Source organism: Netta rufina (assembly GCF_964035555.1).
Source record: "Netta rufina genome assembly, chromosome: 1".
In the NCBI taxonomy this organism is placed as follows: domain Eukaryota; kingdom Metazoa; phylum Chordata; class Aves; order Anseriformes; family Anatidae; genus Netta; species Netta rufina.
This window is the reverse complement of record NC_140123.1, coordinates 203,448,263-203,474,565: the sequence shown is the minus strand read 5'-3', so window position 1 is coordinate 203,474,565 and position 26,303 is coordinate 203,448,263. Positions and strand designations below refer to the sequence as shown.

The window sequence follows — 26,303 nt, the reverse complement described above, 5'->3', positions numbered from 1 at the left end:
GGTTAATACTTAAAAAACAATTTAGACAAATAGACTGTAGGTCTTAATGACCATCGGAAAAGAAAGCGAAACCAATTCTTACAAAGTACTGTTCCTCTTTGACTGGAACCAGTCACCAGGACAGAAAGAAGTGTTGATTTTCAGTATTTGAAGTTTTCAGGACTGATATACTACCAACTCTTGAAGAATCATTTTCTATTTCTACTTTTACTTACAAGGCAATCAAATCCACAGCTTTCTGATTAAAAAATCAAGACAGGCAAATTAACAGCATTTAACATTTTGGATGCCATGCGTTATTAGTCCTTGTCAGTGAAATCGCAGTTTGGTCCCTGATTGATGCAAAACCTACAGCCCAAGACAACTTCTGAGAGAGCAGCCACAAAGCTTTCCTGTTTAGTCAATCCCTTATAAAGGAAAATTTACTTCGACTATAAAATCCTCTTCAAGGGGAATAGCTTGCATAATGTAATTTACCTGATGCCACAAAAGCCTGCCAGTAGAACAGTAACAGACGTAATTCAGCAGTACAGGCCTATCCCTAGAGCACGTTACCTTAAACTCATAACCACTCCAAGCACGCCAAGTTCAAAGGCTTCCTTGACTTGCTGATCAAACTAGATGAAGCCCCGAACATGGGAAGCATCTAAGGAAGAAGTCTCTGTTCTGACATTGAGAGATGACTAAGCCACTTCCATTATTGAAACTTCACTATCTGGTCTCGAATACTAAAAATACTGCGTCTTCTGACTGCATTAAAACCCAACATACAACCAAGTCCAAGAAGAACAAGCCACTGGAGACTTGCAGAGCTTTGAAAAACTCCTTTAAAAATCCACAAGCCAGTTCTATTACGAAGGTAACGGCCAATTTTTAATCCAACCCCAATTAAAGAGCAGAGCTACAAGTGCGATTATAAACCGGGAATGGTCCCTGACCCTCACCTACCATCAGGATAGTGGTCATCACCATGGAAAGGTTACCCTGGTTCATTAACTTTAATTACCCTTCCTCCTGGACTCAGGGCTCCCAGTGTTCCCTGCAAAGAGCAGGTCCCTTTGTGCGCATAAATTCTCACAGCTCACAAAACCCACATTACCACAACAGCTTCATTGATAGCCGAGGAAAATAAAAGATTTGGCACCAGCTAAGTATCCTACTGGGGCCTTGCCAAAACGTCATGCCTGCCTGCAAAGGCTTTGTCGTCTCGGATGAAATTTAATAGCAAACCTGAATGAATTTCATGAAAACTCAGATTTTAAGTTACCTAAACCAAGCTGGCTGAACTAAGTGGCATGTAAGCACCGAAAAAGGAGAAGAATCATATATTTATAGGGTGAACCATGAGCATCCCCAGAGTCCAAGAGCAACACATGAGGGTACATTGACTGCCTACCAAGTTTATTTTTCATCTTGATATAAAAACACTGTCTAGATGAAGAAAGGCTCCGCCACTACCTAGATCCAGAATGACTATCGTTGTGAATCTTATTACAGAGTTGCATACAGTTTTATGGCAAGTTTCTGTATTTTTACAGGAACATTTCTTAATATATTAATTCATCTGCTGCTGGTAATGCCAGGTAAATAGCTTCTCCAGAGTTCTTCTGAAGTTCATAACTCTTCTCCCAAAGTATAAGGAAAAATTCGTGGTTTCTTCTTTTCCCTCCAAAACCAGATTTGAACTTTGCTCTGTTCCACTACCAGCATCATACCTCCCACTGTTTTTCAACAGATTTTGTGGAAAGGGTAATCTGTTCGCTCTTCAAGCAAATCACCCAGCAGGATGGACCCAGAGTACACGTCCAGTATTCCCATGCATTTCCACAACATCTCAACAACATTATCAGCACATGCTCAAAGAGGAGGACAGGCAGAAAGAGGGAACAGAGCACAAACTCAGAGGCAGCTGGAGTGTGAAGCTTGAGGGGAAACATCAGTCTCCCATCGATGTAATTATTTCTACTTCGGTAGCACTAGGGAACTCGAGATGCAAGCACGGCATCCCTCTCTTCAGAGAAGAGATTCTTCCTTGTACCCAAGTGCTATGTAACACAGAAATATTGATATTGCTTTATTAAAGCAAGCCTCTCTTCTGCTTTAAGGACAGACTGGAAGAATCTTCAGATCTACCTGCAAGGCAACAAGAAAAACATGAAAGCAGTTATGTCTACCCAAAGCTGTTACCAGTTCTCCTCCAGCATCGTAGCCTTATCTCCTGCACATTCCTTGTTGAGCAAAAAATCCAACACTTTGAATTAAATACGTTGGAAGAAAATTTCTCAACTGCTCGTTCAGCCAGAAATGTTTCTGGAGTGTCTGAATTCTTCTTTTTCCTTACTCCCCAAAAGACTGGAAGGTACTGGAGCAACCCGCAAAGTATCAGAGAAAAAAATTAACCTATTTCCTGATGGCCTCCCTGCAAGTTCCATTTTTCAGAAGAGTAGATTAAGAAGCCTTCCTCCAATCCCTGTTAAATCCCCCAGACCACATGGTATTTCCATGTGCATGCCAAACAGTCCTCTGCAGGTTCAAAATTACTTCATATGCGAAGACCTCTGGAAGCCATCTAGTCCAAGAGTCCTCTCCCCAACCCCTTGGAGTAGAGCAGGATGCACAGACACATTCAGCTATGCTCCAAGGATGGATATTTCAGAATACCTGGACCCCTGCTCCAATTACTGACCATCTTCATTATGGTATTTTTTTGGTACTATCTAACTGGAATTTCTCTTGCTGCGATTTGTGTCCATTGCCCCTCATCCAATCCCTGCACACCCCCAAAATGAACGTCCATCTTCTTCACCCTCTTCCAGCACCTGTTTGAAGACAAAACATAAATTCTCCCCTAAGTCTTGTCTTCCACAAGCAGAACTAAGCCAGCTCCCTGAACATCTCCTTATACATCAGGTGCTCCAGCCCCAGCCATCCTTTCACTGGACTGAGTTTCAGGAGGTCACCTTTATTGTACCACAGCACTACATAGGCAGCCAGACAAGTACCACGTGGAGGGACATCAATGTGTCCCAGCCTCCTGGCCCTGCTTCTGCTAAGCCTCCCACAGAAGCTCTCTCCTCCAGCCCCTGATTACAGTCCCGTCCTCCAGTTTATTATCAGCTCCCTCCGTGGTTTGCTATCACCCCAAACTTGCCAAGGGTGCACTTGAGAATCAGCGTTCCTAGATCTGGAGGACTTGTCCCGGGAAAGCTGGGTGCAAGGCACCTGAAAAGCCTTCCACTAAAGGATGGCACCTCCTGTAGTGAGCACAGCTTTAGTTATCTGCAAGCTGCACACGTAAGGGAACACTCAGAACAAGTGCACAGCCAGACAGGCACTGGGACGGGTTGCCCAGGGAGGTGGTGGAGTCACCATCCCTGGGGGTGTTCAAGGAAAGGTTGGACGTGGTGCTTGGAGACATGGTTTAGTGGGTGACATTGGTGGTAGGGGGATGGTTGGACCAGATCTTGGAGGGCTTTTCCAACCTTTGTCACTCGGTTTCTGAATCACTGTTCAGTGCAGATGCTGGCTGGATGCATTTTTTTTCCAGGCTCAGGCTGGTCTGGGTAGGCACACAACGCAGAAAAAGTCTTCCCAAATGCAAAAGCCCCATGAAGTTGAGTAACCTCCAGGATGCAGCAGCTGTTTGTGTTTCAGAGCTTAGAAGCCATCTGTGTTTTGTTTCGGAGATCTCTTCATCTTGTACACAAGCCCTGTCTTTAAATAAAATATCTTATGGATAGCAGTGTTTTCCTCAGGCAAAACAGCATCTTTTTCTCGTGTCTGCTGCTCTCACTTCGTCTTTTTTATCTCTCTATGCTTCTTTTGGGCCAGTCTCACCATCTCCACGTAGACCACGGGCATACCGTGCCCACCGTTTTCAATCTCCCACTGTTTCCAGCCTACAGATTTCTTTTCACTTATCTAACATAATGAAGCGAGCAGAATTCCTCACAAAAGGGAAAGGGGAAATAATGTACATCTGAAATCACAAATTAGTTTCACTTCAGAGACCGAACAGAGGTAGCACAAACACTGATAAAGATCGCTTCGCTAATATTTTCCTTCAGAAAATGTTTCAGTTGCCATAGCTAGGAGAAATGCAGACAAAAGTCATACTGGTTGCTTAGCTATTACTTCTAACGGGCTAGTCAGAAAACATACGGAGGCTTTATCTAAATGAAATAAAGATGAACCTTGAAAAATAATTAGAATATATCACGGAAGAGTCTCTTTTAAATAGAATAACTTTCATACTAGTTTGTTTTCTTTTCAAATCCTAAAAACATCGTTCTGTTACCCAAACAAATTATGTGGCCTGAGGGACTACACTATCATTCATATAAAATTATACTTGCTCTACAAGAGAGGAGGAAAAAAACCACTTTACCTATGGAATTATATACCAGACATCCAAAATCCAGTCTGGATATTCCTCTGAAATACAGATGGTATTCCTTAAAGCCTGAATGGGGCAGTCTGCTTACCCATTCCCACCTTCTTCCAGGGTAAGGCTTGGCATTTCGTAACACGTCATATCTGAACTGCAGAAAGGCCTGAGGGGGAATAGTCAGCGGTGTGATAATCAAGGTTCAATGCTAGACAGACACCTAGACCTTTTTCCAAAACTGCATTTGGGCAATCATTCTATCAGCACTTGATGCATCCGTAAAGCACTGTGCTGTACAAGCCTACCCTTTAGTGCTTGGGCATTTCACCAGGACCTACATAAATTGGAGGTTTTCATGACAGACATCCAGCTCACTTAACGCAGAACGCACTTGTACAGCTTTAGGGTTGTTTTCACTTTGGGTGTTTTGGGGATGCTTTTTTGTTTAAGGCTGTGACTACCCTAACACGTCTCCTTCCTCGTAAAAGAGTGCAGGAAACTCCCCGGCCTCCTATAGAGAGCTACACGAGGCATGCGCCTTGCAGGCAAAGCAGAAGCATAAATCTTCTAAATCTTCTGTTTTCATTTACAGCCCAGAGCCTTAATGTACACACCAGCGGTTTCCAACTGTAAGTAGGAATGCCTCTTTGTAAACGTTTCTCTATAGGCATACCAAGAACAGCTTCCTAATTCCGCCACCCAGGGTCATTCCAGTCTGAGCGCTAATGCAAACAAAAGCCTGGAAAAAATTGTGAGAATTAATGATTACCACATTTTTGACATGGGACAACAACAAGCTGCCTTCTCAGTTCCGCATCCGAAAATGCCTGTGCCCTCGTTTCCATATGCTACGGAGGTTTTTCAAAGCACAAAGAGCACTGTGCTTATTCCAAGACAGCTGCAGCAAGTATTAAGTGCGTGAACATCAGACAGAAACCAGCTACACCACCACAAGTCACTGATTGCCAGCAGAGATGCCTTAACTGCTCTTTTAGTTACTTTCAGCCTCCCCTAACGGGAAGATAAGACATGCTAAAAAGCAGTTAAGGCGAAATTAAACTATATTCTGCCTGAAACTTAGAGCATAAACAAGAGATGTGGTGACTCAACTGGCTATCAGTAACCTGAGATGTAACTCAACTACTTACCAACCCATATCCCTATCCTGACACTAACACGTGCATCTGGCAGGCTCAATTCTATACAAAACCTAGTAAAAATAAACGTTTGTCATTGTAATCAGTAACAACTGGCTCATATTTCTTTGAGGTTAATCAAAAAGCAGAACCTTCTGCAGTTATATCCAGAGCTACAGCAGGGCTTGACATCGGAGATTAAAGTTTGCTTCCAGAATCTGTTCTGTGTGATATGAAACATCAGAGCCTCCTTATGAGTCTGATTTTGTTGCGTTTGCTTACAGAGGATTAAAGTTGAGGAAAAGAGTAATTTCTGAAAAGGACTTCCCTGATCTAATGAGGAATACAAAGTGAACTACTACTTCACCTCCTCTGAGAATACAGCTCAACAAGCGTGTGGGTAAGGAAGGGATGATTTCTTTGAGCGTGCTGCTGCTCCTTTTTCCATTAATACTAGATTTACTCGAGACTGGCCAGGGAGACCAGCTCCAGTCTGCAAAACACATCCTGACATAGCTGGCCAAATCCCATGGTCTCGTTTAATGCTACCTATGTTCAAAAGGAAAACTCAAGCAGTCAGCAGCAGCTGGGTTTAAGAATTCAAACAGCACCAAGAACTCCCCTTGGCCTGTCCATAAGCTGAATTACAGGGCAAACCTTTTAATTTCAATAACATATGAGCTTTTACAAGCCTCAGTGGGCCTGGAAGCAAAACTAAGGGCAACATCCCAAATATCCCACTGCAAAACTTCCTGAAGGAAGGTATCCTGCCCCCACTGGAGAGAGCTGCAGCAGGAGAGGATTGATGTCAGAGGGAGATCCAGTTCTGAAGCGTTGGGACTCCTTCTGCACGTGCTCTCCAGCCAGTTTTAAGTCAAAAAAAAAAAATTATCAATTTTTTTTACTGCCTTATTAGAGCTGAGTGAAAACCTAAGTCTAAGGCAGAGATGATATGCTTGCTAAGACTTAAACAAACCAATTTGAAATGAAGACACAGTATCACAGCTGTATTGCTTTCAGCAGGTCTAAAGGACTGCCCCTTGCCAAGTTCACATGCCTCCTCTTACTTCAGCACGCCCGTCAAACACTGCTACTTATTCACCAGGACCACTAGGGAGCGTTCACAGCTTCTTTTGCAGGCAAACACCAGCAGTCCTCCAGCAGCATTTTATTCTAATGAATCTCTTCCACCGAAAAAGTTTGCTTTCATCTACAAAATAACTCGGGTGCTTTCTCTAGCCTGGTAACTACATTCCGAGTAAAAGCCAAAGACTGCAGCTACTGCTGCATTTTTGCTTGTTCACTATGACTTAGCAAATTACTCTTGAAGGTGCTGTTCTGTCACATGCTTCAATCCCTTTCCATATGACCACAACAGATATGGCCACAGTAGTGCTTGTGCCAGCTCCCCCACTGACACCTTTTTGTTACTGACGACCCTGATCTTGTTTCTCCTTACCTAAGGAAAGTTGCTTTACTCATACAAATCCTTTGCTTAGAAAAGATGCAAGCAGGGCTGCATAACTGAAAGATTACTTTAGTACGGTATAATGTACCAAAAATCTGATTAAATAAAAGCAAGACAAAGCTATGGAAAATTATGGGATACAATATCCAGCAGAATTGTTACCAATACCCCCCTTTCTTCTCTTTGTGGGCTCTTTGAAACAGAAGCTGAACCATTCTTTAAACTGCTATAGAAAGCATTTCCATAAAAAGCCTCAAATAATTTATATTTAAATGGTTTCTTGCACAAAAATAGCGGAAGGTAGAAGCCACCCTAACCAAAACAGAATGAATGTTTCAACACATCAGTTCTATTGCTTGAGTGCTATTCCAAAGCACGCAATATGTAATAGATAAGGGAAACAATCATCCCTAATTTCTTTTCTCTTGTCTAAGCATCTGCTCAAAAAGAAGAGGAAGAACAACAAGAATTAAAACCAATTGTTCTTGGTTTCTTAGCGAAACAGGCCTAAAGGAGAACGAGCAGGAAGAAGTGGGTGGGAAAAGCAGCTGGAGTAGAAATGAAAGCACAGTATTTAATATAACTACTAAAAAGTGCAATTTTACCTCAGAAATTTAAATTAAGACATTCCCTGAAGAACACTTTTGCACATTTACATGAAGAATATCTCATTAAGTAATTAAGGTAGTTAAGAAACCCAGCAACTACTCACCGGTCTGAACATCTATAACCATCTGATGGCCTCCTCTCATCCCTGGCCGGCTGTCTTCCCCATCACCTTGGAAAAACAAAAAAAAAAAAAAAAAAAAAGAGGAAGGAGAGAGTGTTGGTCCATAATAAGACTCTGCATGAAAAATATACAGCTTAATATATAATAACTTAAGTACTATAAAAAAGCAGAGCAACTTAACAACGTGCCATTTAAACACTAACAAAGCTTTCTCCAGGTAGCATTCTTCCGTGCAATATAAAAATATTCGGTTTGGCTTGTATCAGAGAGAGCTAAATTGAATACAGTGCCACACTGCAATTCTGCGAGCCTTGCATCAGAGCTCGGGAGCTCCTGAAGCATGCAGGTCCCCACAAATGAGGTCTGAGCTCTCTCTGAAGCTCTGCAGTGCCAGGGACACGGAACCTTTTGCTCCCCTTTCTTCTCTCACCCAGAGCTGCCTGAAGGCAGATGAGTGAGAACAAATACTCAAATGACACGGCTCCGTACCCAAGGGATGGAAGCAAAGAGCTAATGGTATGGATACAGAAGAGTTGTTAGCTTTGCACCAATTATTTATTCTCACATAAGGGAATTCCAACTGTCCAATTAAAGCAGCTTCCCAAGCACTTCAGATTTCTTAAACATTCAGGACAGGCATCACCCGTGGGAAGCAACATTAGAAAGACAACCCGCGTTCTGCTGCAAGAGAAATCTACTTGTAGTCATAGATAACCCTTCCCAAGAGGTTTGGGTACGGGCCTCCACGTTTGGTGATTGTCACTTTGAATACGAGGGTTGATATATGACAGTGATTTTTGTATTTTGTAGTCAAGGCTGCTGTTACGAGACGTTTTTTCAAGGCAGATAACACCGGAGATAAACCTAAATTGCAGAATTTTCTGAATGATAGGCAAAGATTTCATAAGATGTCTCAAATTTAAAGTACTCCATGTTAAGATAAAGCATTTATTTACCACTCTTAGCTGTACGTTGCCCTTTAAGATGACTCCATGCATTAAATCCAGTCTCACAGCTAACTGTTCTTATGCTTAACCTACATTCTTAGTTTCGTTTTTGAACTGATTAGCTATGCTTAAAGTTACAGCTAGTGTTCCTGTTGCGTTCCTTGCTCAGCCTGAGACCACGCTGCTTTTCACCGACTTCACAAATGGTAAAACTTTCCCCTGAACAGCTGTCAGACAGGAGGCTTTCTTGCTCTGTATCCAAAAAGGAACACGATAGAACTAGCAGGATGAGAATTATATCTTAAGAAATATCCTTACCTTTGGTGCTTTTGGGGATAATCTGCCCCCAGCGAGGTTTGTATTCCTGTTGACTGATGTACTGATTGAATAAACCATCTGCAAAACAAAATTGCCGCTGTACAAAACATTCATGCTTCCAGTATAGCAAAAATTCACTTTTAAAGCAGGTTATTTCAGCCACACTCAATCCAGTATGCTTCTCCAAAGTCTTCATTTTAAATAAATTCTCTACAGACATCATTTAGTTTGTTAAACTCGATAATGAACTAAATGTGTAAGCACTATAATAAAAAGAATACATATTACTAGATCAATCAAGAATTACCCTGTTTGCCTGTCAGGTGACGCCAATTATCCATAAATCTCCAGTGTGGTGTATTTAATTCAGATTAGAATCCCACCCCCTCACTTAAGGGAAAGAGAAGTTGCCAGTGCATGTAAAATTCAACCTTTCTAGTACGCGTCAAGTTGAAACTAGGTGAGGCACTATCTCTGGAGCTTCATCCAAGAAGAAAAGGGAAGAAAAGCAGGTTGTTTAAATGCTACAACATGAGACAACCAAGCAGCAGATGAAAAACAAAATATTAGTTTACATTCTTTTCAGAGATTTAAGCAATTAAACCAAAGCACCATTAGGTCACTGGCCAGATATGCCAACTGCAGCATTTCTGTAAGAAGCATTAATTGCACCACTCTATCCACATTCCCCATGTGCCTTCCTCTCCCTCTGTACACCTACCACACATTTTTTTCCCAGCATCCAGAGGTCAGTTCTTAATTCTGATCTGTGTATGTCATCAGTCTACTATACAAACATTTAATTTTTTTGAAGAGGGGATTCACAACACCCACGTTCTCCAGGACTGCCCTTCAGTTTGGAAAGAGCTGAGAAGGAGCTTGGGGAACCTGTTGCTATCAGCCTTCAGATGACTCCAATAAGACAAACTTCCTAACTTTCTGCATGCATAACAAACCCTTAGCCTCCTAAGGGCCAGTCCCTCGATCACAGCTTTCCTTGAGCCCTCACTTGCCTATATTCCACCATATCAAGACACGAGCTCTTTATAAATGCACTACAAACACTTGTCATACAGTAATCAAATAAAAAAGTGAGTTCAGACAGCCAGTTTTACACCAGTATGCTACTGTAACTAACACAGACCAATTCAGAACTCCAACGTCAGATTTGCACAGCTCTGTAGTAAAAGAGTACATTGCACGTCGGCTGCTCGCTCAGATATAGAATGAGTTCAGAAGCCCTAAATCATGTAATGATTTAATGATTTAAATCACATAATGATGTAATGAGATTCACAATTCAGCAGGATGGGACCCAGCAAACTAGTTCAGGAATCAGTTGTACGTTCCACAAAAAAAAGAATCACAGAATCACTGAATTCTGTGATTCTGTGAAGAAATGGAAAACGTAGGAAGGAAAAATGAAATTATTTAGTTGTATATGATATTTCTCAGTTCTTCCAACCCCAGTAATTGCGGCTTTGAGGTAAGAATGTAACAGATCACGAATGCCTCCATTTATTTACACAAAATCCCTTGGTAAGCACACAGATGAAGAAAGAAAATTCCTTAGTGCCTTCGTACCTATTTATTTACCAAAAGGTAAGAATCTTTTCCAAGCATGACACAACGTTCAGAGAATGTTTTAAAGCATTTCCTGCTATCCTGTAGTTTGTCATGATGGTTATTCATGATGGTTATAGGTGTTTGGGTCCCTGCCCATGGCGGGGTTGTGGAATTGGATGATTTTTAAGGTCCCTTCTATTCTGTGATTCTGTGACTGAAATCCAGGTTTTAATTAAACCCAGGCCTGCAAGGATTTCCTGGGAGAAGATGAATACTCTATTTAAAGACCATCTAATAGCAAAGTAAAGGCACTCAGGAGCTCCTGAAAGGTATTGAATTCGGTCTCAAAATACAAAAGTGCTTTCAACTTTCATCAACTCAGCTCTGCAAGTTGTTCAGATCCAATACACTGTGAAAGCAGGGCAGACTTACTTTCACCTGCCTTGCAGCCAAAAACAGCAGCTCTCCCCTAGCATTAGGTAATTGAGGAAAGCCAAAAGTTTGCTCAGCACATGTAGGAGGGCTTGTTTTGGTTTTAAGACTAGGGCTCTTACTCCGACTTCTTCAGGACTTGCAGAGCTGGGACAGGACTCGAGAGGCTTTAAACTTGAGGTTTCGTGAGTCCTGATTCACGAGAGCCAACTTCCAGCAGAACAAATGTATGCACTGTACGAAACCCCACACTGACTCAGATTTTTCTAGCCACAAACCTAGATAGAAATTCAGCCTTTTGGTTATCATTAGCGTTGGGTCTTCAAGACGGAACGCAAAGCTGTATTCATCCCCACGGCAGCCAATGGATAATTGGACATAAATAGCTCAAGAGGATGAATTACACCACATAGGATCCGAAAGGGTGATTTAACCTCCCTCCCATGCTCAACACCCACAGGCTGCACTTGTCAAGATATGACACTTCTCCCCTACTGTGCCTTCAGCCTCTTTTAATAATGCTTCTTGTCTTCCATGGGACGTTGGTTTGGAAGCACTCCAGCTTGCTTCCCAGAAATGTTTCTTTCTGCTGGGAGCCGTTCCACGTTCATTCCACTTGCACCGCAAACCAGAGGCGGCTTGTTTTGGAAGCTGAATCACCACCTGTCCGACACCACAGGGGGAAAAAAAAGGAGAATTTCGAGGTGGATTCTGTGTCTGATGCCAGACCTATTCGAGTGCACTCCTTCTGCTTCTTGCCAGGATAGCGCTGCTGACCGAAAAGTCTCCAAAGCTTCTGCAAGGCACTGAAGATCAGAACTAAGCCCGCTCACATCTGTCAGCTGTTTCCAATGAATCGGTAGTTTAAAATAAATTTCAACTCCACTGTAGAAAATGTGGTAAGCTCCAGTCTTTAAAGGAAGTCGCTTCCTTAGCCTCTGAGGTCTCTCATTTCAATGTCCATGTTTACTCTGTAAAACTGCAGCCAGACAACTTTTATTTTGTACTATTTTCAAACACTTCGCAGCGAGTTGTGACGCATTTTGCTTGTGACAACACCAAGTTCACAGTAGTTAAGGCCTAGTAAATTCCACCTCCCTGATAAGTGAAGGTTTTATTTTGTCAGCCAATTACACGTTACCTAGAAAGGATTAAAGCAAACACTGCAGACAAAAATATTTGACTTGGTGAAGCTGATCTGGAACAGGTAGAAGCTGTATTAGGTTTCACTTCAGACAACACATGCCTCCAGAGGGGGTTACTGAATTCTGTTCACTTTATGGCTAATGGTGTGAAAAACTTCAGAGTAACATTTAGCCCATGACTTCTGGTTTGGTGTTTTCTGTTTATTTGTTTTGTTGATGGTTCCAAACAAAATCTGAAGCAGAAAACAAAGAGGATGCCAGGTAAGAGTCCAGCCTCTAGGTAACTTCCACAAGACGTGGGCACAACAAGGAAATACATGAATTTTCAAGCCTCAAAAGCTGTCACATCACCTCGTGTTTACATCTTAAGGAAAATGAAGCAGGATCCAGGTTCGTTCTCCTAAAAGATACACTTCTTCTAAGCAAACCCTACCATCTACCTACACAGGCTTCAGATTCCTAGCAAGCTTCTCCCTTCCATATAACCCAGTACTATAAAAACAGCAATCAGTGTCTATACTTTCTCAGACGTGAATCCAGAAGTATTTGAAGGTAAAAATTAAAGTGTCAATGTCAATAACTTCCAGGAGAATACAGCTGTTCCCATATATCCCAAGTCTGGGGAGACATTTGAGCCTGCAGGTTTTACCTCACATCTCCTGGTTCGTCGCGCTATCTGTTGAGAAGTCAGCCCCGTACACGTCTCATGTGGACATGAGAACTGCCAGAAAGAACACCTCGGTCCCTGGAATACTAATAGGCAGCAAACCTACCCGATCTTCAATCCATTTCAGGCAGCTTTCTGTGTTTACAGTAGTTGCAAACAGTCCACCAAGTGATTTGCACGCCGCATGCTCTCTGTAGGAATATTAAGCAGATTTTTTTTCCCTTCAATAATATAGGCTGCTTGAAAGCTATAGGAATGAATCCAAATTTTAAGCATTTGAACCAAGTCTGTGAACCAGCTGAGGTTTAGGGAACCTTTTTATTTTTGAGAGGAAGTCAGGCAGCTGCCAGAGTTTCCATTTGCCCATTTTCTAAGTGTAATGCACAAGTCAAAAGAATCTGCGGGAAAAGTGTGGCTGCCTGCCACTGAGCTCTCAAAAGAAATCATCTGGTGACGTGAGGTGGAAGACAGCGTTCATCATTAGCAATGCAAAAGAACAAGAGTTTAGCTCTGCTAGCGCTAATTCTTGACCACCTACACTTTTTCTACATGACTAAGCCTATGGAAATAGCCTGCAAGAGATGCATCACTTCTCACTTCTTAAATACCTACCGCAGCAAATATCGGCCTCTACAATCAGGATTTTAGGCTGCGCGGAGCAAGCAGCATCTCCGTCAACCTCAGGGCACTGCTGTTTGTTCCTTTAAGGCTACGGGCTCTCAGAACAGCGGGAGGTCAGGAGTTCACATATTCACATCCAGCCTGTCACAGAACAGTTTGCTCTTCGAACCATTTCAGGGATAATTTAAGGATCTGTGTGCCTCAATTAACTCTACACTTGAACTCCACTGCACTCGCCCTACACAGGACTGAAGTTAACCTGCTTTTATTTGAAAGAACACCGCACCGGAGAGGAGTTCAGCCACGAGAACACCCCGCATCCTCCAGATTCAGCTGCAAGCTCCCAAGATTTCACAACGAAGCTGCTAAAAAGAGGCAAAACGCTGGGTGCAGACGAGCTTCTTTCAAACTGAGGAGCTTCAGAGACGTGCAGGATGGAGCAAGGACAGGTAACCACGGAGGGCCACAGGGAGCAGATGGCAGATGGCAGTGATGCTGTAGGAGAAAGAGCTGGAGACTGAAAACACCTATTCCGTCCTACCAAGGAGAAGAAGGACCCAGCTGTTAGGTACCAAATACATCCATTTACTTGATTTACAGTCACCTGGTACAACTCAGGACAAACTCAGCTGCAGTTTCAGCTTCTTTTTGTGGCAAACAGAGGGTTTTCCTGCCCTCTCCCCCATCCTAGCCGGATCAGCTCCCTGACCTGGTTCGCCACGTGGCAGCACGAGCACCAGCGCCAGGGGACACACTGTCCTGAGCAGGGGCTGGATTGACCCAGTTAGGCAAAGTTCTGTCAGCTTACAGCATGAACGGGATGCAGCCTCGGTGTCTCGGGATAGATAGCACTTCCCTCCAAAGGGTGCTTGCTGGGAGGTGATAGAGCTTTAAACGGGTACAAAAGCTGAAGACAGCAAAAAGAATCGCAAAAGGATAGGGGAAGGAAGGTTAATGTATTCAAAGCCAAGCAAAATCATTAAGGATAAACAACAGAGCAATGGGAGATGCACAAGCTGACATTTAACTTCAGGTAGCCCAGTGCTAGATTAAAAGAAAGCAATATAAATATGCCCATGCATATTATTCTGTCACTCAGAAGCAGTGAGGAAACTTAACCGTGCTCCTTGAAGACTCTCCTGCTAAGTTACCCATAGCCTGTTACCAAAAATACTTGCTTCTGTACTTGCTGGGACAAAAAAAGGACTGAAAAAACAAACTACAGCATTTCTCTAGGTTGCTTAAGAGATGCAGAGCTCTCCAACCTCCAAGAAGGGACATGATTACAAGAACCAGGATTATTCACATCAAATCTGACAAGGAGAAAGCGTCCACCTGCCAGCCAGCGCAACACAAGACAGATTTTTCTACCAGGCACGTCTACTGCCAGTACTTCCACACCTGGAAAAGCTGAGCACTGCAGACAGCAACCCCGCTCTCAACGAACCAGGGAGACACAGAAGCACCACCTCGATGCAAGCCCTAGGGAAAAACTGCTGGAGGGAATAAATGCAGCATGCTCGGGAGTGAAAGAAATGAACATGTGACAGACAGCAGAGAAAATAAAGCCACAAACATTCAATTCATTAGCGCCCGTGGAAAAAAAAAAAAAAGTCAATTTTTGAGGGACCTTATTCAGCACATTCTGGACCTCTAGTGAAATTTCATTCAAGAAACAGTTTCTACTACACCCTGCGATGAAGTGGAAAGAGGATGGCCTCTAGGCACTGATGAGATTAAGCCGCCAAGGCAGCAGACCGATGCGTTGGCAAAACCATCCCCGTTAGCATATAGCACCCCTCGGGCTCTCAGCAGATCCTGACTCAATTCGGTGGGCTCATCGGCTGCCCCTGACGCTCGTGTGCCTAACACAGCAGCAGCCAGTCACAGCTCCCTGCTGCTTTCTCCTCCTGCAACCCTAGCGTGCCCTTAGACTCGGGAGAAAACTGCCGGTTGCAAAATGCCCCTGCATTGCAGGAAGCTGTTTATGCTCCCTTCCCAGCCAACAACACTGTGTAGTCTCAGGAGGGCAAGCAGCACTCCAAAGGACAAGGATGAACGTAGTCTCAATGCTTGCAGCTGCTCAGAGAGCTCAGCACAGGGCAGAGCTGAGCTGTTTTGCTTCTACGGTTGAGAAACCTGGAGCCAAAACTCACAGAAAGCCACTTACTGCAGTTTTTGACAACCTGTTGCAATAAACTCCTTAACACCATGCTCCGCTGAACGGCTTCCTCGCGAAAACATTGTGGTTTTCATGGAATACAGACCTTAAAGCTATCATTTCTATCACATCCCAAGAACCACTTGCAACTTCAGTGGTACAAAACGCACGGAGGTGGCCAGGCAGGCAGACTGCCATCTATCCAAGAGAGATTCCAAAATGATTGATTAGCCCAGAATTAAAAAACAAAACTCTGGTGCCAGACACCCATTAAATTGGTGCACTAAGTCTGTAAGTCCGTAGGCACAAGGAGCTCTCATGCCAGCACAGATTTCCCAGGAATAGCAATCGCACGTCATCAAAACGCTCGACACCCGCAGGCATGAGGACCTCTGTTTATCCAGCTGCAATCCAAATGCTGCACTGGCCTTTGGAGACACCTCACTGCAGTAGCTCAATTCGTGCATCCCATGCCATCAACAGAAAGTAAATCTCGCCCATCTTAGGGGTTGAAAGCTGTTTGCACGCAGTGCTTTTCTAAGATGAAAAGTTCCAAGTAAAAAATTAATAGTAGTTAGAATGAAACCGGTAAGCAAAGCCAGCCTCTGCTTCCAAGCTCTATGACTTCGCCTAAGTTCTCCTCCAGGGAGCATTGCTCCCAAAGAAAGCGTTCACAATCTCAAGTTCTGCTGAAATACCAAGCAGGTGGAAAGCCCTGACCGGAGATCACGATGCAGATCCTTGCGGAACACCTTCCTGATAGCTGTGCCCACCTTCAGCTTTCCAAATACTTACATGCAGGACCTATCTTCACCCATTAAGTGCACCACGTTGTCATTTTAGGGGAAAAGAGAGATTCAAAAGTAGCAGAGATAAATGATTTCATAATTTTAAGCCTACATCATGCACATACAAGTCCAGAAGTGGATAGGACACCACACGCTAAATATGAATAGAACATGGACTAGACAATCCCACTGCTGTGTACATTAACATGTAAAGCAGTAACATTTCAATGCCTTTTTTTTTTTTAATTAATATACGCGACTGCCTCCGCTTTCCCTTACCATTCACAGCTTTTTCTATCAGCTCCTCACAAGCGTCGAAGTCTCCCTTCAACACCAGCTTGTCATGCAGGTCTGTCAACATGGGGTGCTCCAGCGCAATCTTGGTTTTCTTCTGCAGCGACTCAAAAGCTTCGGTGTAGTTGTGCTGACGGAAATGCTTTAGGCAAAGGCGAATGGCTTCCTGTTCACGGTACTACTGGAACACAAGAAAGCCTATGAGACGTGTAGATTTGCCTTTGACGGGCCCTGCTGGCGACTACCTGTGAACCTGTCTGGAGGCAGAACAGGCTCTTAAACGCTGCACATAAACCGTGCGTGAGCTTACAGAGGAACGCTGTATGAAAGGCATTAGAAGCTGTGCAGACATTTCCTTTCCAGCAGCACAGAAATTATACAGCCTCATGCCACCCAGGTTAACAGGCACACAAGAGGAGGCTGCCCAGCGTCCCGGATCTCTGAAGTAACCATTATCTCCCCCCCCATCCACCCGGTCCTGCTGTTTGAGGCCTCCATGAGGCAGAGCAGGAAAAAGCCTTCGCTATCAGCGTTACATAATTTGATTGTATGACTCTTATGTAACAAAATAATTTAGAAGAGTAAGTAGGTCACAGCTTTTCTAGAAGCAGACGAGAAAAAAAAAACACACATTGGAATAGAAATACCGGCGGTGACCGCTGCTCCTGCCGTGGAGCAGCAGAATGTATGGCTGACCACAAAGCTCGCAAGGGTTTTGAATCCACGACAGCAAGAATTTACAGTCAGGCCAAAATTTTACCTTCAGAACAGTTCCACATGCCTTAAAGCAGAGCCCCTGCTTTCATGCTACGGATCAGTCAAAGCCGTCCGCGTCCCACTCGATTGGGGGAACAAGGATGGCTAGAAAAATCCCCGCTAGATCAAAAATCAAGGTACAGAAGGAGGAGAAAATAGTAAATTCTGTTTAAGAACTACAGCTTGTGCAGTTAACCTACCAAATCCTCCACTGCATATTCAAAGCTGCCAACAATATGCACAAGCAACAGATTTTTATGTTAAGCAGCTCAGACCTTCAGAACCACTTTTTTTTTTTTTTTTTATGTAGACCCTTCAAACCCAAGTTCCAAGGCACTAAAGAAAAACTTTCAATTTCCATCTTTAAGACGCATCATGGAGTGCAGTCAAAAACAAATCCAAGTTAAGAACCTCTAAGACTGATCAAACTACAGATAAAAAGATTTTATTCTTCAGTGGAAGCCACTGCTGAAAGTTCAGTTTACATTTAAATGAGCAGAATCCTTCGGAAACCCTGAAACTAATACCAACATTCAAAACACATTAGTGCTCCTGAAGTAATGGCTCTATAGCAAGAATCTCAAACTGAAACAGCTAACGAGAGCACGGCCACGAGCTGTATTTTTAGTTCTTAATCCATCAGTATTTCACAGCTGCAAATAGCCAGAACCATGCATTTTTAGAAAGTCGGTTCCCAGCCCACACGAGAAAGGCCAAGGACATGTACCAATAAAAAACGTGGGATACGCTGGCAAAGGAATAGTAAAGCTAAAACATGGCTTTACAGCACAAATTAAAAAAAAAAAAAATGGGTTTCTTGATTTTTTTTTCCTCCTTTCTAAGAGATTCCTAAGACACTGACTTTAAGCAAATGTTCACTTGAATGAGTCAAGGCCAAAAGCACCTTGGATTCTTTGTTGGGCCAAGGGAGCAGAAGGATAGCTGCACATCAGTAATAACCACCTTAGCACGTTCAGCTCCTCTAGTTCAGCCATCAGACAAATTTGAGACTGTGTGTATTTCCGCTGAGCCTCTCGTGATTGATGGATTTGGCTCCCGAAACATCAAATGACTGTTGGATGCAGGCTGGCCACTCGATGTAATGTAGAAGTTTGCATGTGATTGGCATCACAGTAGTACTACAGAAGCTAAATGTAAAAATATTGTACGCAAATGGTGTCTAAAAAGTATATAAAAGGCTCCTTTTTTACATGCTGTCATGCAGCTTTAAAGAGATGACAAACCAAAGAATGGCTTTGATCTGAATTTGTAAATAATTCCTTTGGTTAAAATCTTAATGAGAGCATGAGACTAAGACATTCACGCTGTCAAACACACAGGTAGAATTAAAAATATTTCAATGCTCATTATCAAAACCAAAAATGATAGTCATCACTGAACTGCCAAAGTCTGCTTGCTCTTCAGTAAAACCAGAGTAGGAAGGCTTTCAGGAGGCTGTCGGCTGAGCCAGGCTGTAAGGAGGCAGGAGCAGGGAGCCAACTGAGGAGCGTGCCTGCTGCTTCCCTGTCCTCATCTCCTGCACCTAATTCCTATTCCTGGAGGGAGTGGAATATGTTGCTGGTTGAAGCACACACCACAAAACGGATGGGCAACTTCACGTAGAGCCTTCTTGTCCAAGGCTTCAGACAATAGAGGATAATTATTCGATTTGCAAAGTTTTCAGGCTTCCACGAACACACGAGATAATACCCACACTACATCGAAGGAATGGAAGGAAGAGCTCAATCCTGGCTTTTCCCTACCTAAGGGTCAGCACGTACCCTCTGACACGGCTCTGGGAACAGCGGCCTGAGGACCATGAGAGAAGAAAACATCAGTGACACACGCTGATCACCCAAAGCTTGGCAACTCATCCAGACAGTCATGACTAAGTCCCTGCCTCGCTGCTTTAGGGCTCGGAGCTTTAGAAGAACAATGCTGGCACCCCTCGAAGAAGCTGTCACTGCAGACACGCTGACCGTGAAATGTGTTGATTCCATGGGGTGAGAGAACAAAACAGATGTTGACATCATCATCAAAGAACAGAAAAAAAAAAAAAGAAAACCCATAGCTTCCTACTTGCAGCAGCCAGTCAAAAATGACGGAGACGCCCCCATCGGGAAGCAGCAGCACAGAAAACCATCAGCAGCTTCTGTCAGCTGGGCTTTTTGGAACTGGACACGAGTAAGGAGCAGGGTAATGACCACGATGTCACATTACGATTAAAGCTGCTATTGACAGCTTCTATTGTGACTGTTAGTGCTGCTTTTAAATCCTCCACGAAGTCACTTGTGATGTTGGTGCAAACGTTTATGAGCCAGATAGCGGGGTAAAGAACCTTGGGGCCATGCTAACGGCTCTGATAGAGTCAGCAGCATCACATCTACCACCAGTCTTTACCCCCTTTTTGACTTTTTCGTTCCGGAAGCAGAGAGATGCTGCTCCACCACTCAGTCGTATTTAAAAGGGAAGGATGTCTTTCTCTGTAACGCACCACATGACTTGCATGAATTGTTCCAGAAGATCTAGGCATTAAAAAAACAGCACCAAACTGATTTCTCATTGTGAGAGTGCGCTTCCCGCCCACAGAACAGGCGTCTGCTGTGCTCAATTAAAGACAGCTTTTACAAATAATGTTTAGAGCCCTTTAAACTTGCTATCCATCAAAGTGACAAATGGCATAAATCATCTCATCTCAGTCCAGCGGCGTCAGCTCCCCTCCGTTTCAGGATTTTCAAGAAAAAGCCAATGAGAGGTAAACATAAGATGTGCAAAGATCTGCAATAGGTTAAGACTCTGAAGTGGGATCTCTACAAACAACCTCACCCCTGTTGCATAAAAGCTGCATATATAAACCAGAAGCCTCTAGACTTGCATACGCAGCTCTGCAGAAGGACTAGCATGGTAAAAGAATGATTATTTAAAAGGCAACAAGAGGGAGAAACGGGATCTTTAATATTTATTTCCCTTCCACGACAAATTATTTTAATAACATCATCCCCTTTTGACTCCACGTTCCTTCGAGTTTTCCTTGCAACGTCTACCTAGCAGGTTTTTGTTTGTTTCTTTTGCAGAACCTACAGGCGCAAGGCTCAGAGTCCAAGCCAGCCATGAGGTTTGAGTTTTAACTACGCGTGTTTGTTGTTTCAATAGCAGATATTCAAGGAATGAAAAGGTCACATAATTCCAGCACGAGAAGTTTCACCAGATTCCGAGACGACAAATCCTCACGCAAACAGGCACCTAAAATGCAGGGCCTACCTTGCTGTACCAGTTGAGGCATGGCTGGACCACATCTGGATCATCAATGCCATTAAGTTCAACATACCAGATACTAAAATTGAAGCTAGGTCCCCAGGATAAGAGTGGAACTGGAGGAGAAAGGAAAAGGAGAAAAAGGAGGCATCAACATCAAACAAGCATTGCATTCGTCTTATCAGGCTATACACAGTGCTATTTCAACAGAATGCTTTTGAAGGTTAAATAAGATTCAGTACTTATGATTTTACATAAGTTTAGGTTTAGGAAAGCTTAGGAAAAAAATCACCACGCATCACAGTAAAGCTGTCATTTAAAGCAACCTGTACTAAGCAACATTAACGCAGCAGATCATGGCAAAGCAGCAGCTCGCTTTAAGCAAAAGAGCAAAAATCCTATCATTTAAAACAGCTCGGAGAGGCAACAAGCTTTGACATGGATGGGAATCACGAGCATACCAGAGACAGTATTTGCTCCTCGCAGTACATTTATTTTCACATTTGTCAGCAACAATTATTTTCCCTAATGGTGAAGACAAGAAGCTTTGGGTATTTTAAATTTTACAAAATTAGGAACGTCTGCAAGTTGTGGAGGAGGGAAGGAGGGAAAACTGTCAGTCTCCGATTTAAAAACTGTATCTAATTTTTATTATTTTTTTTAAATCTCAAACATGAGCAGCTTTTTGGCTAATCCTGTTTCATCTGGCTATCGGAACAAACATTTAAAACACTAAGTGACCTGTGAAACACACTGCAGCCTCTCACTTAAGGCCTCTCTGTGGTAACATCCACGGTCTTGCATCGATCTATCGATTAGCCTGCAGATTAAGAGTTTGTTCTGCTTCTCAGAGCACTGCCAGCCCCCGCACTGCTTTTACGTGAGCGCTCGCTCCTGAAAACTGCAGAGAAATCAAGTGGCTTCTCTCAAACACTTCTGTTTCCTCTCTATTTGACCGTAACTGATAAACAGGAAAAGATAGCACTGGAGATGAATGAGTAGTAACCAGCAGCAGCGTGGAGTCCACTGCTTCCTCCCTTCCACAGAAGCTGTTCTTCCCACGGAGAAGCTGCTTGTTACCCCTCAAACCGCCACGAAATGCCATTGAGACTGCTGACTTGTTCAACTAGGGGCTTTCTGACCCACCCCCGGAAGAAATCGAAGCCAAGATTTGTCTTAAAGTTGTTCCTGTTAAAGGTTCAGAAGTATTTATGCTTCCCCAAGCTACACCCCTTATTTGCCACAATGCATGTGGGCACAAAGCATATGCTCAAACGCACAATACCCTAAAATTTTAAAGGGTGTTTCTACAAACCTCTTGCTAAAGGCTTGTGACAACTTCTAGGAACAGTCATCAGGAAAACAGATTTTCAGAAAAGATCCAAACAGACTCTGCATATGCAGTTCTTAACAGGTTCTAAAATCAGTACGTAGGTACTTCGTATGTTAACATCTCTCAAATCACCCCAAATAATTCCTTTCTACTCGATCCTTCAACCTTTCGGGTGAGATGCTCTCAGAGCAGCCCCTAGTAGGTTCATCTCAGTGGAGACAGACAAGAGAATTGGTAAAGAAAACCAAGCCTGTCTTCCATGGGACAAAGCTAAGCAAGGTATTTTATCTCAATGCCATAAAACCTTACTACTTTTAACTCCAAGTGCATCAGCTTAAAGTTGTTACCAGCGAGATATGGGAACTGATACAGTAACTGATGCGTGTTCTGTATGAAAAAATGCTACCCTCCTTGCACAGAGACACAAAAAGGCATCAACAGCAACCACACGAGTCTTTTCTCATGTTCCTTTGTAGGACAGCGAACTGCCAAACCCTAGAGCTCATGGACAACCCAGGGCATCCTACCTATTAGGATGACAGACTAAGAAAATACCACGAGTACAGGCAACCCCTTTAATTTGTCCTCAAACCGGAATGCACAGCCCAAACTGAAGTTAAATCTGGTGCTCATTCAGCCATAAGGAATCCCAATCTGTTCACCAGCTCCTTGCACTCAAACACTGAACCAAACCACAGACCACCTCAAATGGGCTGAGGCCATCGATTTCCTGACGGTGAACCTGAGGCCAATCTCGTGGTGTTGACTTTACTGGGTGGGGAAAAAAAAAAAAAAAAAATCAAGCATTACCACTTTACCACCTCTTTCCGGGAAAAAAAAATAAAATAAAATAAAGCAGAGGTGTCCACCTCGATTTCCTTCCAGCAGAGCCTCTGGTATAAATTCAGAGAACTTATGCCAACTTCTACCAGCTTGAGTAATCAACAATTCATCAGAAACAGGGATTTTTACATCACGATTTCTGTGGTACAGAGGTAAAAGTAGCCTAAGATGCTGGAGGAAGCCCTCCTAAGTGCAACTCCATTTCTCTGCTCACGTCTCCCAGTGGCTGCTTTTTTATTTGTCCCCCTCAAAAAAAAAAAATATAGTGGAAACTCTACCCTACAATACAGTTGTAGGGGCCAAACCTTATTCTTCACATTCTTTGCCATATTGCTTTTTTCCCTCCACAGACACACACCCTTAAGGGAGAAAGATGCTCCCATTAAAAGTGTTGAATCTGAAACCTACCACTCCAGTATTTCTCCAGTTTTTAACCAAAAAGCGACCTCAGCTTGTTTGTTTTTTTTTTTGCTGCATCTGTCCTGAAATGCAAACGACTGTTCAGCCTACCGTGTTACCACACAGAGAGAGGTGCCCAGCAGAGAGGAAAAATAATAAAAAAAAAAATCAATAGCCCTTTAACAGAAACAAAAGGTATTTAGGTCACTTAAACAGGTTTTTTTTTTTGTTTGTTTGTTTGTTTGGTTTTTTACCCACACAAGACTGATTTTAGGGGATATTTCTCAATAATTGTAAGCTATGCCTGGGCGAGGATTACAACCCCGTATAATACAGAAAACAACAGAGTCACTGAACAGTCCATTTCAAATACACCTCTCAAGATAATTTCTGTATCCCTCATCTACCAGCAGCAGTCACACAAACAGGGCATGTTTGGAAAAATGCAGGTATGGATGTAGTCAATCCAACTAATACTGGAAACATCCATAAAGGAGCACTGCTCTTTTTTAATACAAAAAAGCTCAAAAGCCTCAAAGCAGAGTTAGTAATTCCCATGCTAGTAACAAACTGGCATGGGAACTGCACTCAGAATTTCTTCGAGCTCCTTCATGGCAATCAGTCTTCACAACACCTTCTGCTTTCAATGGCACGATATAAAAATCTCTGCTTGGAGGGACCACACAAGCAAACAGCCAGAAACAAAGCTCACAACATTATAAAATTGTTCTTCACTGTTTTGTCCAGATAAACATCTTTTCCCCTCCCAAGCTCTTTAACAAGGTGCTACATGAAACACAAAATTACTTGTCAAGTAGGTCAGGAGCCTGTACAACTGGGCATTTCAGTGCTGAGGAACTGAGGTTGAACTAATTAAACTGCAAGAAGTGCAAGCCTCGTCTTGACAAAAGTTGAGAGAAGCAACTTACTTCTGCTTCCTACCAGCCAAACGTCACGTGGGCAATGGAAGTTTTAAGAAGTTTTTCTCCCACTTTCCATAGATCTACCCATCATATTCCTCCTGTTTCCCCCCAAAAAAATATATTATCCTCCCTGTTGTGCTGTTAAAAGCAGCGTACAGATCTGTTTATCTGCAGAATTATAAAGAAAATGCCTTTTGCAAGCGGCTGCCGAACTAAACAATGCCTCCTCCAAACACGCAAGCTTCGCTGATAACAGTAACTCGTGTGGTGTCAGCCTCTCCGAGTCCAAAAGGGCAGATTTTGGCCTCGTGTTTACTGGCAGCATTACAAGGAACACAGCACGGTATTTCAAATTTTGAGTTACTTTGGCTAGCAGCTTGGAAATTTTAACAAACTGAAAACATCTTCACGCTGCGAATCTGAAAAATAACAATTTCATAACATCATTTTACAGTTGTTTCACAGTAGAAAAACACTCGCAACTTTATAAACAAAACGACGCTAGGAACCAACTAGAAATTAACAGGGTTTGGTCAAAAAAGCATTTCAATTTTTCTCCTAGCACAGGAATTTCCTTCGCAGAAAATAGCTTCAAGAAATGAGAGGCCGTAGATAGAGCTAAAATGGAAAACTCAAAACATAACTGGTGAAAAAAGGACAAATATATACGTATTTGTCACACAAGAATACTTAATTTTACGTTCCTTAAGTAAGAAACCCATCCCAACAAAACGAGCCATGTAACCTAATACCCACTCACGTCATGTCAGAGAAAAAAATGCTGGTAGTAGAATTAATCAACATTTCACTTTCCTAACAAGTTCCAACTTCACGCTACGCTTCGTAACATCTGAACGTATCTGCAACGTATTCTGCAGGAATATAACTTAAATCTTCCAGAGCAGTAGCTAGGAATCTTTCCATTCAACCCCTTAGCCCTACAGTAACCATTTGCTGCTTGTTAGCCCTTAAAAAAAAATATCATGCCCCCAGAAAGCTAGCACAGAAAGCTTCAGAATACATTCAAAATCGATTTAGCTTCCATGACCTCAGCTTTAAACCATTCATTTGCTCCACTTCAGGATTCCTCAAGCTAAGTGCTACAGATGCTTCCAAAAGTAGCAAAAAAAAGACAAACAACCAACAACTCACTTCTCCACTTGCCTAAACATGGGAAACACCGTGGTTTATGACATACAATTACTTGATTCCTAAACAAACTTTCACGCACAGCCCCTACACAGCCACTGTCATCCACATCTTGGCAAAGGAATTACCTAAGTCTTCAAAACGCTCCTAAATTCCTCTAAGTCAACGAGATCTCATTTCATTTTTCAGCAACTATCTCCTTGCTCTTAAAAAAACAAAAAGAATTAAAGAGCATAAAAACAGTAGTTCTTTTACTGTCTCAGCAGGTAGGAAGGGGAAGATAAATCTACTCAGCCATGTAGAGATGAAAGGCTCTAAACTATTGGATTAAAACCAACCAGCATCAATAATGGCAAGTGTAAGACACTTTTTCTCTCTAGCCCATGCAAAGCAAGAAAAGAGCAGCCACCCCAGCTCCCATCACAAGTCATAGTAATTAGTAATTAGTACCCTTTCTAGCATGCCCCGCCAGAGAAATTACACTGGTGGACATCACGGAGCATAGTTCTTCTCTGCTCCTGGACAGCATCTTTAGCCACAAGTGAGACTTCGTGATTAGAGCAGCAAGAAGGCAAAAGGAAAGGCTTCTGCTATTGCTTTATGTTGCAAGCGTATTTGGAGGAAAAAAAAAGAGGAAACTTCGTCAAACTCCAAGGTTACCAATACTGGAACTTTTACTAGTATTTAACTTAATTATTATCTTTTTTAAAGTTCGATATAGCAAGTTATAGTAGGACAGCAAGCAGCTTCTCCAGTAATTAGTTGGCTCAACAACTGCGTTTCTGAAAAGTACAGTATTTTGCTTTCAGTCCCTAGGAATTCTATTATTTCTTAGTAACAGGACTTCACTGTGTTCCAATCTAACCAACCTAAGAGATCATGAAATGGAACAGCTATTTTGGATACTTTGCCTGAGTACAATGAAGTCACAAGTGCCAAGACTGGCACAAGTATCAGAAAAGATTATTTTCTACTCAGAATGCCG

The 26,303-nt window shown here is 42.8% G+C and overlaps 1 protein-coding gene across 2 annotated transcripts in view; it reads right to left on the bottom strand.

Moving 5' to 3' along the window:
* Window positions 1–26,303, bottom strand: part of MKLN1 (muskelin 1) — a 94,719-nt gene that overhangs the window by 45,767 nt on the left and 22,649 nt on the right. The window contains exons 5-8 of one of the 2 annotated variants that reach the window (XM_084282613.1): window positions 20,678–20,787; window positions 16,646–16,838; window positions 8,987–9,064; window positions 7,704–7,769 (exon numbers count right to left, since the gene is read on the bottom strand). In XM_084282613.1, the coding sequence (XP_084138739.1) occupies window positions 7,704–7,769; window positions 8,987–9,064; window positions 16,646–16,838; window positions 20,678–20,787 (447 nt within the window). Of the gene's footprint in view, window positions 1–7,703; window positions 7,770–8,986; window positions 9,065–16,645; window positions 16,842–20,677; window positions 20,788–26,303 lie in introns of those variants that run through there. The other variant, XM_084282614.1, reaches the window with a different exon arrangement.